The following is an 18,232-nucleotide window of genomic DNA, read 5'->3' as shown; positions in this document are numbered from 1 at the left end:
GATACTTTGAAAAAATGATATAAAGGTTACCACAGACAAATTGAAGATGAACATATTACTTAAAACCACTTTTCAAATAAACTCAAAATACTTAGGGATCTTCAGGTGACATGCAGAAAGAGCAGTTCCTGACCTGCTGCTTGATTGTGTCTTTATAGTCTTTCTTTCTTCAGCTGAATTGAAAGTTCAATTACTGCAGGATTTTTTCCTCTGTGCGTGGAACTGTCTTCGTGGTGTAGCTTGTTCTGTGCTGACCCAAAAACTTTGTCTAGAAGTTAAAAAGGGACAGTGTAGCCAAAATCTCTTGCCATTTACTACTTTTTCCCTGGATCACAGCATAGGAAGGGCAATGCTTTTTCTTCCCCTTTCTGAAGTAAGGGTTACAAATTAAAAGAAGTCTAGGAAGAATTGCAAATGGGAGAATGTATTTGTGGCCGCATGTAGGCTGTGACATTCCAGTCTCTATGTGAACTTTAAACAGAATATATTAACTTAGAATGCTTCTGAATGGATTTTTTTTTTTTGCTTTTATGTAATTTCTTTTAAATGCATGAATTGATAGTATATATTCTTTGCGAAAACAAAATGAATGCTTCATCATAAAATTTTTGGCTTCTAATAGCGGTTCACTTTTTAAAGCTCTTAACCAATGTATTGAATGAATATTTCATTTCTGTTAATTTTACAGTGGTTGGGAGAAGGGCATATGACTGGTATGTTCTTATCCCATAGCTAGAACGTGCTTGGTTTGTGTAGTCTTGAACCATAGGAATGCAGCTGTTCTGCTTTTTCTTCTTGTAGGAGGACAAGTTAATGGCAAATCCACCTTCAAGTGCCCCTGACAAGGTTGCAGGAGCTAAATTTAGAATCTCAAATCTTCCTTTGATGCATGGGTATACACACTTTTCTCTCCATCCATTCATCTTTGTCAGCATGCAGGGAGATTGAAAAGCCCTGTTCTCTAAATTTGGCAGGCTTACTGCAATTAAACATAGCTTGTGTATTTCTTTGAAGAAGGAAGAATCTTTAAGAACCTGAAACATAGCAATTGCTGGTGAGGAGGACAAACGAACATGTCTTGTTAAATGGGAAAGGGTTTTGGTAGTGGCTAATAGCAGTCTGTACCCTGTCTTCCTTTAAATCTTACTGGAACTGTTCTGTGTCTTTCTTTCCTCACCCTCATAGGTGGCACATCCCTCAATACGTAACCAGCTTGTGAATTACATTTACAATGGATTTCTGGTGCCAGTAATGGCTCCTGCGCTCCATAAGGTCAGTAGTGTATGCAAGCATGACATGGAATAATAATGGGCAAAAGCATTATGGATGATCTCTGTGTGAAGATACTATTAAATGTACTGTCAGTAGACACTTCGATGTAATTGAGTAAGTTTCTAGGCTAACTTTCCAGCTTTTCATTCCATACTTTCTATTTGCGCTATACAGATTATTAAGAAAGATGTAGGTGTTTCTGAAAATGTTTAAAATTCTTAAGTGAAACGAAGAACCGAAATGTTGCTGTTGGACGAGACTGACATACCATCAAAAAAGCAGTGACCTTTTAGACAACATTTCATCATGGCAGACATGTTTCCATGAGGATTTTTTTCCCCAAAGGAATATTTTCCAGAAGGAAAAGACCCACAATGAAAATGTTCGGTCAAGAAATATTATGCTAATTTTAGCAAAGTTGGTATTGTTTTGTAATTCCTTATCACAGTTGACAGAGGTGTTTTCATAAAGTGGAGAAAAAATGGAGTTTGGTGTCAATTTTGTGGTGTTTAGGGTGCAATTTGTATTGCTTTGAAGAAAAAAATAATCCATTTTTCTTTGAATTTTAAGGGTTATCCTTTGCAAAATGGGTCACTGATGTTGGTAAATTATTTAATTTTTTTGTTTTTGTTAGGCTGCAGGAAACTGCATTTCCAACTGCTGCAGAATATGTTGATTAACAGTCTTCATTGCCCTGTAAAAAGAACACATTATTTGAGGAGAAAAAGTAGAAATTGCTGAAAGTAAAGATCCACCAAAAACTGCCAGGAGAGGACTAATAAATTACCTTTTGAAGGTCTACCAATTTTTACTAAGCCTGCCAAGCAGAAAGCATTGCACCTGTTCCATTTTCTGAAACGGTGTAACCTGCTTTCTAGTGTAGGACTTGTCTTGGCACTGCACACAATTCTTCATGGTAAATAGCCACTTACCAAGAAAGTAATAAGTGGTATAGAATCTTCTTCAATGATTCAGCAGACCTCAAGCATTTGAGAACTTGGCAAGGGCTGAAATAAAATTGGCTGCAATCCAGATCAAGGCTGTTGTCTGTCACTGAGATAGTTCACCTCCTTACCTGGCAATAATTTTTTCTATTTCTGTATCTTGACTTAATCCCTTACCAAGACTGGGAATTAGGATCAGAAGTGAAAAGATAACCAGCTTTAGGTTAAGATTATGGATAATAAGGGAGAGATCATATTCTAGTCTTATGGTATTGGTTTTACCTCTGAAGCATGTAAGACAAATTTTAGGTTGTTTTGAGTACTGACATGCTGCTGAATGCCAATCTTTACTGGTCAATAAATCTGTTGACCCCCTAGTGGGTTGATTATTTCCCTGTTGATAGTACTTAAATAATTTAAAGCATGGTGTTCTGATTACTTTCCTTTTCATGTGATGAAAATGTTGTTGGAGCGCAGTTATATAGTCTGAAATTGGGTGGAATCGTATTTCCCTTGAAAATGGAGGTGTTGGCTGCTAACATATGTGAGTTTCAAGCCTAGATCTTTCCTGAACCCTGACATTCTGTTTGGTGCCTTGTTCTTCCAGTAATAAACCTTTCCTTGATTAGTATTAAGTTTGACTTTTTCATCTTCAAAAATTAACTACTTATGTGTATAAACGCCAAAAGAATTTAACGGAGAAGATGGATTGCACCATCTAGTGGACCTGATACAAGACTCTTGTGTATGTAAGACCAAAACTCCACAGCAAAAGGAAACAAGTAAGCAGAGGCACATTTGACCTCTTTAGTCTTTCTGTGCTGTGCCCCACATTCATTTAACTGCAAATAATTATGTTACATCTTTGCTTTTGGGACATATGTCTATGCACTAAGACAGATAATTGTGCTGTAACAGCCCTTTCATACATTACAATAATTTTTGGTTGCCATAGAAAATAGTCATGCCAAGTTGAGGAGTAGGCTTTGAAAACTGTATCACCCATTTGGAGACTTCAATGTTGTAATTAACCTTTAAGTTAAGAAAGAATTGTGAAGGGCCAAAAGGAGTGATAGGCTACATGCACCATGATGGTTTTTAAAACAGAAGTTCTTTCACTGAAACACTAGTAAATGGATCTTGGGTTGTTTCTTTTTTTCTTTTAACTCAGCGAAGTTGGTTTGGTATCCTGAAGTCTACTTGTGGCTGAAAATTTTAGTTTTTATCCAGTCATTCAGTTTGGGTTGTTCTGGCTTATGAGCTCAAATACAATGAGTAATGGAGCATGGTATAAATACCTGATGAGGAAGACACATCTGTGGAATGTTAAAGGGAGGAGTGGCAAGAAAAGATGATAATTACCGGTACATTTTCCTAAGGGGTTCCTACAAGTCTTATTTCTAGAATTTAACTGGTATGGAACAGCCGCTTCTGATAACTCTTGGTGATAGAAATGGAAAGAAGGAAGGAAGGGAGTCCAGGGAGTCCAGACCTCATGTGGCATTCAAGCCTTAATATCCTACACCTAATCTAGCACCCATAGTTCTACCTTAATGTAAACATAGGAAGGGAGATGAGCTTCTGGCTCTGCTTTTGAATGACTGATTATTGGGTAGGCATACTACTTCAGACCTGTTCTCTCTGTACTATATTTTAGTTTTTCTTCAAGAAATAATGTTTTCAAGAAAAAATTGCTTTGCAGCAAGACACAGACTTGCACTTACTGTTTTTGCAAAGACAACTCCAGTCAAGAATGCAGACATCTAGGAAAGAATTCTTGAATCTTTTCTGTTCTCAATGTGATAGAACTTCATTTTACTTTAAAACAACAGAAGCAACATAAACAAATCATGTTAATGTGATCACCAAATCAAAATTAGTTGATTAAAGTATATAGAATAAAATAAGCCAAACAGCTGTACAAGCACTGTTAGATAAAATGTGTAGCTAATATTCTTGTTTACTGCATGAGGGATTAAAAGCTAATAACAACATCAGTTTACCTTTGCCACTGATGTATTCAGACGTGAGCAAAATGTCTGGTATGAGGAGGGTCACTAACTTTTGGATTAAAATTAAGCCTATACTGTAGATGATAGATGCTGGCCAGTCTCTTCCTTTCTCCTGTCTCTTCACAGAATCACAGAATGGATGAGGCAGGAAGGCATCTGTGGAGATCATCCTGTTGAACCCCCCTGCTCAGAGCAGGGTCAGGTAGAGCCCGTTGCTCAGGGACATGTCCACTTGGATGTTGAATATCTCCAATGCTGGAAACAGCATACCCTCTCTGGGCAACACTGTTCCAGTGTTTGACCACCTGTACAGTAGAAAAATGTGTGGTCTTTACTTTCCTTTTTTTTTTCTTTTTCTTTTTTCCCCCCTGACATTCAGTTGGAATTTCCTGGGTTTCAGTCTGTGGCCCATTGCGTCTTGTCCTCTCACTGGGCACCACTGGGAAGAGTTCGGCTTCATCTTTGCTTCTTTCCAGCAGCTGTTAGCACACATGGATAAGATGCTGCCTGAGCCTTCTCTTCTCCAGGTTGAACAGTCCCAGCTCTCTCAGCCTCTCCTCATACGATAAATGCTTCTGTCCCATAAACATCTTTGTGGGCCTGCTGGACTTCCACCAGTATATCAGTGCATCTCTTGTACTGGGGAGCCCAGCACTCTAGATGCATCTTACCAGTACGGAGTAAAGGGGAAGGATGCCCCACCCACCCATCTGCTAGAATCCTCTTCTTCATGTAACCCAGGAAGCTGTAGGTCATCTTTGTCACAAGGGTACATTGCTGGCTCGTGGCCAATTTTCACAAGGACCTGCATGTTCGTGGCCAATTTTCACAAGGACCTGCATGTTCTTTCTTGCAAAGCTGCTCTCCAGCCTGTCGGTGCCCAGTGTGCACTTGTCTGGGGTTATTCTTTTGCTGTTGAAGCCCTTCTTGAACTCCAGCTGGACTTTGGCTTTCCTAATCTCCCTGCACACTCAGGCAGTTTTTCCATATTCCTCCTGGCTCACCTGTCTCTACTTCTGTCTCCTCACATTTCCGTTTTGATAGGAGCTCCTAGTTAATCTGTGCAGACCTTCTGTCTTTTTTCCTTGCCGTCCTTCTCCCAACTTAAAACATTGGACTATCAAACAAGACTTTTGGTAAAAGTAGCATCAGAATTTCAGTAAGTAGAATTTCAGTGAAAGTAGTTCAGAATTTCAGTGTGTGGTCCAAAGCTTTGAGATACATATATGTGTGATCTTGAAATGTCTGTAACATTTATGGAACTATGTAGTAAGCGTTGCCTTTTTTTAATTTATGCAGATTGTCTCCCTATACATACTTACTATGCACGCAGTTCACTGTATGAATGGAACAGTACAAGAGTGAGGGTAGAGATGTATTTCTATGAAAAAGTCAGGGGGTGGGGAGACCAACATATTTTGATTGGTGTGATTTTTATGCTTTTTATCTCAGGAAGCTAGTGTGGAGTTGAAAAAAGAATTCACTAGTTCAGGTCTTTTCAAGTTAAGGAAGTCTCAAATTGATTGGGCTAGCTAGCTAGCTTAAATAACCTGTTTTTTACAGTGAGCTCTGGGAAGGCTATTTACATAGCAGATTAACTGCAATGTGCTTAAATAACCCAAACGTTCTCAAGTTTATGACTCCCTAACTTCATTTCTCCAAGATAAGTATCCTAAATGTAGCACATTCTTGTAGCCTAATTTATACCCAGTCTTTACTAGTCTTGTCACTTTGTGTGGGTTATCCCACCTACACGTGTGATGAGCAATTGACAAATACGGTTGTATCTCAGAAGCTGCATATTGCTGACTGGGTAGATAGAGCCCAGATTTGTATGAAGTAGCTTGGGATACGGATTAACTGGCTGTGCTGGGTAGCCCTGTCTTGTCCTTTGGTTGTCTCAATTTTATTGTATGTTAGACCAAAGAGTTATCTCCCTTACTTCTGACATCTGAGTTCCTCGAGACATCAAAAAAAGTGACTCAATGACATTGTTCAGGGGAGTTGTCTTTACGCAAGGTCATAAATTTCTTATTTCTGTACAAATTCAGGTAAAAATGAAAGGAATCAAATATTTTCTCCTATTAGCCACAGCTAAAGAAAAGCTTAATTGGGTAGTCTTAATTTTGTAGTAACAATCCATGATTTAAATTTTTGCCTGACCATTTTTTATTCTTCCTGGTCTATATGTTTGGGATTTAAGAAAAGGAAGACTATCTGGCAGAATCTGTTCTTAATTTAAGACTGTTGTTTTTCGATGGCATGTCAGCTACAACTTGAAATTATGCAGTTCTGCATGTTCTTCCCTAGGTTTTGGTACTTAGGAAAAAAATACTTGTGAGAAGGTATAATTCTGCTTAGACACTGAACCATACCATTCAATTTCTGTGACATATTTCATTGACTGTTTCCTGCCTCACTTTCAATACTAATATTTTGGAGCTCTATCAGAAAAAAGATAAGGTCTTCTGGGGCCAAATTGTACAAGGGTCCAAGTAATCAACTAAGGCAAATTTTCTCTTCAGTTAAAACCTTATTAAAATTTCACAGTGAATCCAGGTAACCCTGTCGAAGTCTGTTTTACTGGTTCTGCTAGAGACCATACTGCCTTGTTTTAGTCTTTATATATCTGTTAGTAGAAAGTGCTTATCTACCTTCTTTTCTAGGTAGTTGCAGCACTATTGTAGAAATCTGAGTGAAGTCCTTTTCAGAAGGTCTTCAATATGTATATATTTTGCAGTCAAAACCATGTGCTAGATAATTAGGAGCCACATTGTTGTATATATAAATATTATGCTATCTTTGATACAACTCAGATTGATCATATACCTCTCTTTACTGTATGTACATATGATTTAATGTTAATTTGGCATTCAGAGAAGTTGGATGACAAAACTATTTGGAACATCTTGAGTGTTTCTGTAATTTGTGTTATTTCAATTTATTGAAAATAGTGCTAAAAATTTGACAAAGTACATGATAAAAGCAAATTTTAAAATCTTAGCATTTACTGCTTTACTACATGGCATTTACTTCTAACTATGATATAATTATTTTTCTACTTGGAAGGCTTGTTTTACTCCGAATAATGGAAAATTGTACCAGCTTTTTAGTGTAAAATGTTGCTATTGGCCAAGTGAACAAAACTGCTCTGCCGAAGTGCTGGCGTGGTCCTGTCAAATAAGCTCTGTCAAATGGACCTCCATTACGCACTAACCCATCTAAACGAAAACCTTTAATATGGTATGCTGCTGTGATAATTCAATAATACTTCCTTGATGATTACACAGCTCAGCTAGGGGGAAATGACCTGTAAATTATACTGTACAGATTAGAAGGAGCATCTTTATAAAAATCCTACAAGACTGTCAGTTCCCATTTAGAAATAATACCATCTTTCACTTTACTGAAAAGCATTTGGGCAGCTGCTGTAAAAGGGTGTAAACCAAGTGTTACCAGAAAACTTTGAATAATCTCATGCTTTGGAGAAACCCATTAATAGCTAAAAAACTTAATTTTACCAGCTACGGAGTGGATATGTGTCAAAAGGTGCCTTCTACTTTCTGCATCAAACACTGCAGCTGAGTTGAATTTTACCCTGGTATAAACTGAAGCAGTTTATAAATGTAAGCTGAGGGAAGTTGAAGGAGTTCTGGTTTTCTGGTTCCCCCAGTGTGCAAACTTTCTCTGTCCCTGATCCTGCCTGTCCCCCCCTCTCTTTTGCCAGGACAACTGTTCATGTGGGAAACCAGTTGAGGTTAAAAATCACCTTTATTTCCTGGATAGTTTTAACCTGAATCAATTCCCTGAGCCAATTCAGTGTGCGGTGAAGTGAAGGATGAACCCTTCTGCTAGTGGAAGCAAGAGGCAAGAAGTTGAATAGAAAGGAGAAGAGAGTTAGAATGGTTGGATTTTTTTTTTTTTTTTTTTTTTGGTCAGTGAGGTGGGCTTACGCAGGTTTAAACTGCTCATGGATCTAGCAGATAAGTTCCAAGAAAAACATTCGTGGTCTCTTCATGGGCGATATGAAATCCTTGTAGGAAGGGAAATGTGAAGGAAAGGAGGAATCACGATAGCCATATTCTTGTAAGAGGGCATGCATCTATAAATTAGAAGATCTGTTTTGTGGATCCCAAGGGAAAATAGCCAGTAATAAAGAATCAGTGCAATTGGTCTAACACAGTGAGTGTAATATATTAAACTGAACTCAAAATGACAGTAATTTCTGGCTTTTTGATATTACTTGGCACAGTGACTTGTAAAAGCTGGATTTCTTTACAGTGTTCTGCCTCACCATCTAATCAGTCATCAGATGAGGCAAGAATAGATTTGCTAAAAATTATTACATAATTAAAGAAGGGTATTACAAGGCTAAAAGTGGCTTTCTCTTTTCAATAATCTCCAATCAAATATCTGTCTGGCTATGAAGACTTTCAGGTAGTCCCTTTTGTAGTAGGTTACATATTAAAAATATCTGTAACAACAGATTGTTTTGTAGAAAAACACATGGATGAGTTTTTTAAATTGTATCTATAGATAGGCACTTAAAATTTATATGAACATTGAAAAAAATAATTCTAGCAACTTTAAAGTGTTACAGCTGTGAATAATGAAAACAAAAATGGTAGAATACTCGTTTGACTAATACAATGGATATGGATTTTTCGCGTTTTTCATTTTCAGTCCTACGATTTTATGTTAGGACCAGAGATATCCCTGGTCTTTACCAATAGTAGAAAGGATCTAATGCAAGGGATGCTGCTGGTGGGTTTTTATTTTTGCTGTTGTGGCAGTGGGTGATTTTAATATTGCTGAAATACCTTTATCAAAAACATAGATTGAAAATTAGTTACTTGACAAAGGGCTTTTCTAGAAAACTACCATGTCTTAATTTTATTCATCTCCCTTTGTATTTCTTTTTTTTTTTTTTTGATTTTGTATTTTTCTTGATACCTGAATTATCAGAGGTGAAGAATTTTCAAATTAAGTAGCAGATTTATGGATGTGTGTAAGTTTTGGCCTGCTTTTTATCATCCTTTCAAAGATGCTCAATTCTGAGGGCTAGCTAAAAGTTTACTTGTATAAATTATACTGTAATCAATGTTTACAGTGATAACAAGTTTTTGTAGGCGGCCTTAGGATTTGGCTGTAGTGGATATGCTTGACATAGGTAGTGAGTGTTTTGTTCTCTGGGAACATTTGTTCTTTTGTTGTTTACCTAAGTACCGATTTGAATTTATATTAGAAAGGATTTTGTTCTTTCCCTAAATCTGTCTCATGAGACATGAGTTTAAGAAGAAACAACCTGCAGGTAGTCTGAATGAACCTTAATAGCATGGCTTTATCTTAGAAAACAGAGATCTTCAATAATAACTGCACCAATTGAATGAGTGTCACTTTCAACACTCAACGTGTTACGCAGATTAAGATCTGTAGAAAGGTTGTGTAGAGGTAAAAGGGGTTTTGCCAGGGCTGGGGTTTTGCCTAGTGTAACTGATTTCTCTAGTTAACTGCAGAAAAAAGTGAGTTCTCTTGGGGCCCATTCACAGCAGGCTAATGTATCCCATTGAGTAAACGGAAAATTACCCTTCTGGAACTAAAATTAGCCTTTTTCAATAGTTCTCTAGGTGCCTCAGATCTTCAGAAGTTACACTTACCATCAGATATGGTAAAAGGGAGAAGCAAACCCAGAATGCAAGGTGGCAAAATAAGATAACTGTAAAAGCACAGATGTCTGCTTGCCAGGTTAATTGGTCTTTTTCCTAAGCTGCCTATGTGACTTTCATTTCAAATGCCAAAAAGCAATATTTTTGTTTGATTTGCTTTTGTAAGGAAGCAGGAGGATGGTCTCTGTGCTGGTTCGTAAGGACAGGTTGCACACAAAGGTGCACTGAGAGTGTGCTGGAACTTCTGGAACATGACAGTGTTAAAATTAATTGTACAGCATATATTTGCCTGCTTTGAGTGCTGCACAGTAAGCTGTGAAATGGATCCTAACTTCATTTACTGTGAAAGTTTGAAGGCGTGTTGTGGATAAAGTAGTGCATTTTCATTGAAAAATGAAAGAAAATTCTTACAAATCCATTTAAATCTTGAAAAAAATTTAGAATCTGGACAAAACTTGTCTTCTTGCCTCTTTCTCAGAAAATGGTTAAGCAGATTAAGCAACTTCTTTCCCGAGAAGAACTAAAAATTAAGTGTAATGTGGCACCCTGCACAGAAAAACCTCAATTCAAGCAGCTGAGATTTAAGAAGGTTATAATTAGCTCCTTTGTGAACTATTTGGGCTTCATTAGTCATTGGTTGGTTCTTCTAGCTCTGTTTAGTAGTATCAGTGAAGTGCTGGCTATGGTAAACATGATTTCTTTTTTATTTTTTATCTAGTCCCCAAGCTGTTAGGAGCATTGAATGCGCTCTCAGAATTGAACATTTCTTTTCTAAAGTAGTCTCTAGCTGGCTGGCTTCTGCTTTTTGTTTCATTCATGATATGCACTGAAAAGCATATGAGTTTCTCTCACTGATGCAAATGCAGGGTAAGTTATCCAAAGAGCATCAGAGAAAGGTCACTGCCCTTGTGAATCTGCAGGCTTTTCTTGCTTTCATTTACAGCTTTGCTATTTTATACATATATTCAGGCCCATTTCTCTGCAGCCAGCAAACATCTGTGAAACCTGCAGGTCAGGAACATGCTTCCTTTTCCCCATAAATGATGAAGGAGAAGTGGCACAGAGAGACATAATCTAGCCTTTCCTTAGCAGAGGGTTTAAACTCTTTGATGAGCTGTGTGCTATCATAATGATGTCACATGGTAGATTTCTTGAACTTTCCTTTTTACAGCTTGCTGCTATAAGAAAACAACAAAAAAGTCAGTTCTCAGGGCAACAGTCAACAGCTTTCATCAGAAAGCCATTTGTTTTTTGACCCACAAGTCCCCCATGCCTTTTGGCTACAGCAAAAAACCCAGAAGACTCTTGGCTCCAACCAGAAACTGTTTCCTTTGTTTCACAACCCGGGCTCATTTCATGAGTAGGTGTTTTGATGGTTGAAACATGGTAGTAATCCTATGGAAAAGTGTGTGTATGTGCATAAGCATGTTTGTTTTATCATACAGTAATACAGAATTTGAGTTAGGGCTGCAGCCACAGCACTAATTCTGGCAATTTCTAACTTCGGGGTGCTTAACCTAGTAAGCTTAACCTAATTTTTTTCACTTGGTGATTGCGGGTGAAGGAAGAGGAATGAATTCATAAACTGAGTTGGAGTATATGTTAATAGGTATTGTTTTGTGAAAGGACTGTATTTGCATTTCTGGTTTGGATATCACTGAACATACAACCACAGATCTAGAAAATATGTCTAGCTGTTGCTTACTTAGCTTGACAAGGTTCACAGATCCTGTGAAAGTGTGTCTCTTTCCTTTCTTTTCACTGTTACATTTTAATTCTTGATTTCTGACCGACCTTACTGCAATAAACCATGAAGGTGAACTTATTTTCCCATCCTGCTGAAAAATTCTACTGTTGCTACTTCACTGGTGATTTGTTTCTAATGCTAAAATGAGCCAGTAGCCCACTGTATTAAGGATGGTGTAGCTGAGTATTAGAATAAAGCCCCGGAATGAGAGTGAATCAGTGACCTTAACTTTAGAGCTTCTCTCTGCTCTCCTCATTGGTGCTGTCTCTCTCCATAAGGTCTGCAGGCTGCATACAGCATTCCTATGTTCTGTGTAACCAGCCAGAAGCAGCTTGTGATCTTAAATGCCTTAAAGAGAACGTGTGCAGCATGACATTACTGTGTACATGGCTAACATGCAGCATAATGGAACAGGGATTTTAATATTTGCAGCATGTTACGTAAATGTTGCCCTTCTGAGTATTTTCTAAATCCTCTTAGCTCTTAAATGACAGCTTTGATTATTTTTTTTTTAATAAAATCAGTCTCTTCATTTATGCAGCTAGGTTTGGTAAACAAAAGACATTTAATGCTTCCTTTCATATAGACAGATTCTTGTATTTAAGGGTTTATCTCTGTGCACTTAAGCTTATTAGGCTCCTGGGCAACTACTTTTAAAAAGCTGACTTTGGCAACAGCAGTACATGCTGCAGAGGTGGCCTTTGGAATTTTCTGTGCTTTGCTAGTGTATATAATGTGAATAAATAAGCTCCAAAGGCTTGCAATAAGCAGAGCAGCGTGGGTTATGGTATGCAAATGTCGCATGGATGTTTGAATTGTATTTTGATATACAAATGGTTAGTAGCAAAGATTTGAGGGTTTGCTTTGTGTATGTATATATGTACTCCTAAAAACTGAGTAAGCTGAGGAATTGTGCTGTGGGAAAATAAAAACAAGGAAAATTGTACAAAATTCTAGATAGCTATGGGGATTTTTTCTTTAAAACTCTAGAACCATGAGTTTGTACTGTGCTTTGATTGTGCTCTAGCATTTATTTTTAATAAAGTGGTAGATGCAGGTATTTACAACATGTGAAAGTGCTTCTGAACGATGACAGAAGTGTGATGCAAAAGAGCTGACACAGGCAGAAAGATGGTGGAGAGCTTCTAGCATGATTTGTCTTTTTGTATTTCAGTACATGTGAGATTTGGTGTGTTGGTTTGGGGGAGAGCTTTTCTTTTTCCTGGGGAAGCAAGACAGATGAGAAAGGGGTTCAAAATGCTTGTGTCATTCAGAAGCATGCTCTTTGCAAATTTAAAATCAAAGACCTCTGTGTTTTTGTGGCAGTGTTACATATGGAGAGCTTAGAGTGTTTGCCAGGTATACCATTGCTGAGGATGGATGGGTATTTTGTGTGTGCAGTTTGTTTGCATTTACATTATTTTTGCTTGTAGGTGACTGTGGAAGAAGTGATGACTACTACTGCATACCTCGACCTTTTTTTGCGTAGTGTTTCAGAGCCAGCCCTCCTCAAGATTTTCCTCCGTTTTATTTTGCTGCACCGACACGAGAATGTCCATATCCTTGATACACTTACTAGCCGAATCAACACACCATTCCGGGTAAGACAAGCAGAAGGAAGTTGAGGTACTCAGCATGGATATAGGTTAAATATTTAAATGGGAGATGCCATATATTCAGTGGGTATCTGTTTAACTAGGAATTTTCTCCCCCCACCCAAACGTGTGATTTCTCCACCCCCTCATTTTTTTCTTTTTGTGTGTGTGTGATGACATTTAGCTACCGCTATACTAAGTTGATAAATGTGTGAGGTGGTTTCACACACAGAGGAAATGGGATAGAAGGAGATGAAGGCTTCTGGAAGTCTGGATTCTGTTAGAAGATTAAAGGTAAATTGGGAAGCGTTTTTATTCTGGATACTGCCGAATTAGTGCTGCTATAGATAACTCACCTTTGGACTTATAAATATACTTGCGGTGAGGAGCAGTGTTTGATCTTTGCAGTTTTGCCAAGCAACAAGCATTTTCAAAAAGTCCTTCTGAGGGATGGCGGGAGCCCTATAAGGATGTCTCCAAATTGATCCAAGTTGTGAATTGCAGTATTGCCAATATGTTTCTCAGGAATCAAGGCTGTATTATTGTAGCATGGTTACTTAACTGTGATGTTGCCTGCTTTCTTCTTTGATTAAAAGAAGGTGCTTTCTCGCTCAAGTGATCAGACTGCTGCTGCCTTTTCTTTGCCTTCCCTGCCCTGTGTAGTAGGGTTTATCTCAAATTTTCAGTGAGCCCCTTCTCAGCCTAGGCACAATGCACCACAGTGGCTTGGAGAGCTAGCTGACAGAGATAGCAGTTACCTTTGCTAATAGTTGGATCTTTTGGCACAGAAAATGACTACTTGTTGCACTGGGCTACCCTTCTGAGCTTTGCTTGGCTGGCAGTCTTGGCTCAATCTTGTGTGATGCACAGCTTCGTGGATGAAGTAAAGCATAACGTTTTAGTGCGAGTGCAAGAGAAGCCAGAACACCAGCATGTGCATTAAATTTGTGTGTTAGGGACAGTAGCTTCATCTGAAATTTGTTTTGAAATTTGAGCGCGTGTAAATACAGGTATATGGTGCTGTAACTGCATCTCTAAGATGGATTAACTCTGAAAACTGAAACAGCTTCTGTCAACAAAAATGTAAATGCTGTTGTCTCTGCTAATCATTAATTACTGTTCCATAGGCAAACGAGATGGGAATTGTAAAGAATTCTGCAGCCCTGAGCAACTCAGGATCTCAGCCAAAATGGTTCTGTGATGCTAAATGAGTTTTCTGCGGTATAGCTTGGCCAAGTGCAAAAGCCGGGACTGCAGCCTTCTGTGTGTCTCTGTAGCACAAAAGCTACATACCTTACTGCTGATGAAAATACTTGTTAATAATTCACAGGGTTAAACTTATGTACAGACAGGTGACTAAAAGGACTTGTAAAAATACTGTATTTTTACATTATATATATATATAGTGTATTTTAGATCTTTTCTTTTTACAAAATACAGAAATAGACTAGTTTTTTTCAGATGATTCCTGATTTGCAACATGATTGCAAAGACAAATGAGTAATGTTTCCCTATAATCTGATATTTCTTAAATACAGGAAAATTTAACACAATAGCAGTTTTTTTGAACTTTCGCAGTATGAAGAAAAGTTAGGCTTGGGTCTCAGTAAACTTCACAGAGAAAATGAGATTTCCTGTTTTTATCCCTATGTCCCCTGGCTAAAACACACCTTTCATGCAAAGATCTGACTTCCTCCAAAAGCTTGTTGTGAAGTTCTTCAACTCAGCCCCCAGGTTCCTATTAAGAACTCCAGTTCTGATTATTATCTTCTGAGTTCTGATTATTATATTCCCTTCTTGCCCTTTTACTTTCTCTATCTATATCTGTAGACATGAGGTCTTGGACTAACTGTTGGCTCCTAGTACAAGCAGTGGACAGGGGTGGCAGGACAAGTTGGAGCTCTGCTTTGCCTCGCAGCAGGCCAGTTCATGATCATTCCCCACTTCTCTTCTCTCTGCTTAATCCCTTTCTTTTATTTTATTATGGGTGTTAGTTCAATGACCAAACTAGGGAAGGCAGTCAAAGAAACTTTTACTTTTCAGAGGCTATCAAGTGAGGTTCACTTGAACTTTGCTACCTAACTGTTTCACAGAGATACCTACCAAGTAAGGGAAAATACATGTATGTAAATGTATTTTTCAAGAAATCTGTGCGTTTCTACGGTCTTCATCACCACGGACAGCCGGTCATATTGTAGGGGAGCCGAGTCACTCCTCTGAGAGGGAGAACTGGAAATGGTGAAACAAAGTCATTCTTGAGAAGGCACGGGCTGGAGCAAGCACGTGGCATGGTGTTGCAGAGCTAGAACAGAGCATTTTGACAGTGGGGGTAAGGGGAGTGACTGCAGAGAAGAAGAGGAAATTCCATACGGTGGAAAAGAAGCCATGTCCAGGCAGGATGCTGGATTTAATCCTGAATGAATTACAAAGGATGTTCAATGACTAGAAAAAATATTTGTAGCTTTTTCCTTATTTTGTCCTAATCGGTTTCTTTTGTTAGCCACTGAAAAGTGCAATTAATTGCAGGTATTAATTATTTGAGTTTACATAATTAATACAGGGAGAGGCAAGATTTAAACACCAACTTGAAACTCTAGGAAAGAGTCAACTTGGGCTAAATAATTCTATTGAGGGTCAGCCTGGTCCTGGAGTCTAAGCCAACTATGAGGTACTATTTATTTCCACAAGGGAGCAGCTCAGGAGAATGTGCCCCAGGAGATATGCATTAAGAGGCAGGCAGATAATGGCACTGTATCTGTGAAAACCAAGCTTACAGCTCATGCTTCTACCATTTTGGGCACAGCTGCAGTTTAGCAATCATCTGGCAGGTAGGAATGTACTGTACGTTAGCTTTGAAAGTGGTGTATGTTTAATTACTGACCAAAAAAAGCCTGCAGAGGTTCATGTCTCTGTTTCTGTCCTAAAGCTAGCGTGAAAGTGGGGTGCCTGTCACAGAATGGGTATGATCTTTGTCTTTGCTGAGTGTGACTACTGAAATACCTAGTTACAGGTGTATTTGTTCAGACCTTTGCCAAAAAGGCAATCGTGCAATTGCAATGAGGAATCCTATTTTTCTTTCCTTTCTTGTGGTCTCACAGAAAGGGTCTTTATGCATTGCCGTAGTTCCAAGCTGCTCAAGTGACCTCTAATGGAGGGGTTGTGAATGCTCCATACAGAGTAGATCCTGACAAAAATCACTTGTTTAGTCCTGGTCTGTGTCAGTACATCAAGCTATATTTATAGAAGCATTCATCTTCTTAATGTGCAGAACTCTAATCATTCCTTATATTTAAAGCAACAGAAACTTGAGGTGGTTTATCATTTTCTTTCAGAAAAAAACTTCAGTTGGTTCAAATTCTGTGTCTGAGGTAAAACCAACATGCTGTCTTGGAAGTTACAGGGTTCAGTTCATGCTAACTTAATATTATTCAAATATATTTAAATGACTGGTAAATTAATGATTTTTTAATTGCTTATTTGAAGGAAAAATCTGGGTTATATTTTGTTAAAATGTAACATGTTTTCTGCATAGTTCTAAACTTTTAAAAAAAATCCCATGAGGTGCTGACAAAATGAAATATCGTACTAACAATGTCTTAGAAAGCATGATGTTCTGGCAGAGCCATTTTGTAATGTAGTATGCAGAGAAGATTGGAAAGGTACAATTCCCAGATAAAAACTGACAACATTTATCATTTTCCAGCTCTGTGTGGTCTCCTTGGCATTGTTCAGAACGCTCATTGGCTTGCATTGTGAAGATGTGATGTTACAGCTAGTTTTAAGGTAAAGTCTAAACTCCTTTTTCCACTCTTCAGCCTAATTCTGGGACATACAGTCTCTGCCTGTAGATGCAGAGCTGGATGAGAGTTCTCCAAGAGAGCAGAAATCCAAGCAACTGTGGGGATAAGAATATTTATGATGCTGACAAAAAGTCTACCAGACCTGACGAAGTATGATTTACGTCCTGTGATCTTCAGGAGCAAGAGATCTTTCTTGTGATTTATTTCTATAAAAGTGAGGGAAGAGAAGCTAAGAATATATTTATGACCTCCGAACTGCTTATTCCGTGCTTCTAAATGTGTAATTCTTCTCTCCTGCGTGTTTTCTCTAGCGTATCATACACAGTGATACGAAGCTCTATATTTGTTTGCAGCTTCCACCTTCTTTGCTGTTGTTCTCCACCTCTTTGATTCCTCTTTCACCGAGATTACTTCGGGTTCCTGAACTGTTGTAGGTAGATAGTTATGTAATGTACTAAATGCATTGATTACTTTTGCTTTTAACTGATGGTTCTGTGCCTTGCTTCAGAATACTCACTTATAATTTGGGTGTGTGTATTAGTTGAGAATTGATTAGTTGTTTTGGAAATACTGGTGTAACTAAGTGGGGCTTTTAGCACTGTAGATCACATGAACCTTTCAGATACTGTCTGTCCCTCTGCGCACAAGCTTTAAGGTGAAATTCCCTTTACCTCGGGCTGTTGTGCCTGGGATTGCTGTTCGGACCTCTGTGAACTCAAGTATGTTGCCACTCTTAACAGCAGGAGAGTGCTGTATTTAATCTTCTTTTGTTTATTTAGGGAATCTGTTAGAATTTGTTTGCATTTTAAATGGAAAAACATCAGTCCAGTTAACACGGAGGCTCTTAATAAAATGTTCTTAAAAAGTTGAACAAAAGTGCTCTAAAGAAATCCAACAAATGACTGCACTTTCTCTATTCCTCGTACTCCCCATAGCTTATTCCCTCCTCTGCCTTAGAGCTCAGTCTTGATCTAATGCAGTAGAACACCTTGGTGACCCTTCCCTCCTTTTTACTAGCTGCTTGCCTGGCAAACGTGAACTGTTTCTCTCTGGATTTCCCAGGAAAACAAATAAAATAAGGTTTCTGAACTGGAACTCATTCATAGTGGGACCAAACCACCCTGCTGGCCTTTAACATCTGCCTATCCCACGTTTCCTCCATCCGTTCTTACAGCAAGTTTGCTCTGACCTGCAAA

General features: G+C 38.3%; 1 protein-coding gene across 4 annotated transcripts in view; it reads left to right on the top strand.

Annotated features, from left to right (window-relative positions):
• Window positions 1-18,232, top strand: part of FAM160A1 (family with sequence similarity 160 member A1) — an 89,145-nt gene that overhangs the window by 59,575 nt on the left and 11,338 nt on the right. For all 4 annotated transcript variants that reach the window (XM_037378701.1, XM_037378714.1, XM_037378725.1 and 1 more), the window contains 3 exons: window positions 1,186-1,272; window positions 13,075-13,242; window positions 16,940-17,019. In XM_037378701.1, the coding sequence (XP_037234598.1) occupies window positions 1,186-1,272; window positions 13,075-13,242; window positions 16,940-17,019 (335 nt within the window). The remainder of the gene's footprint in view (window positions 1-1,185; window positions 1,273-13,074; window positions 13,243-16,939; window positions 17,020-18,232) is intronic.

The sequence above is a fragment of the Falco rusticolus genome, chromosome 1 (genome assembly GCF_015220075.1).
Source record: "Falco rusticolus isolate bFalRus1 chromosome 1, bFalRus1.pri, whole genome shotgun sequence".
Lineage (NCBI taxonomy): Eukaryota > Metazoa > Chordata > Aves > Falconiformes > Falconidae > Falco > Falco rusticolus.
The sequence above is the reverse complement of the archived record's forward strand: the minus strand, read 5'-3'. Positions and strand labels throughout refer to the sequence as shown.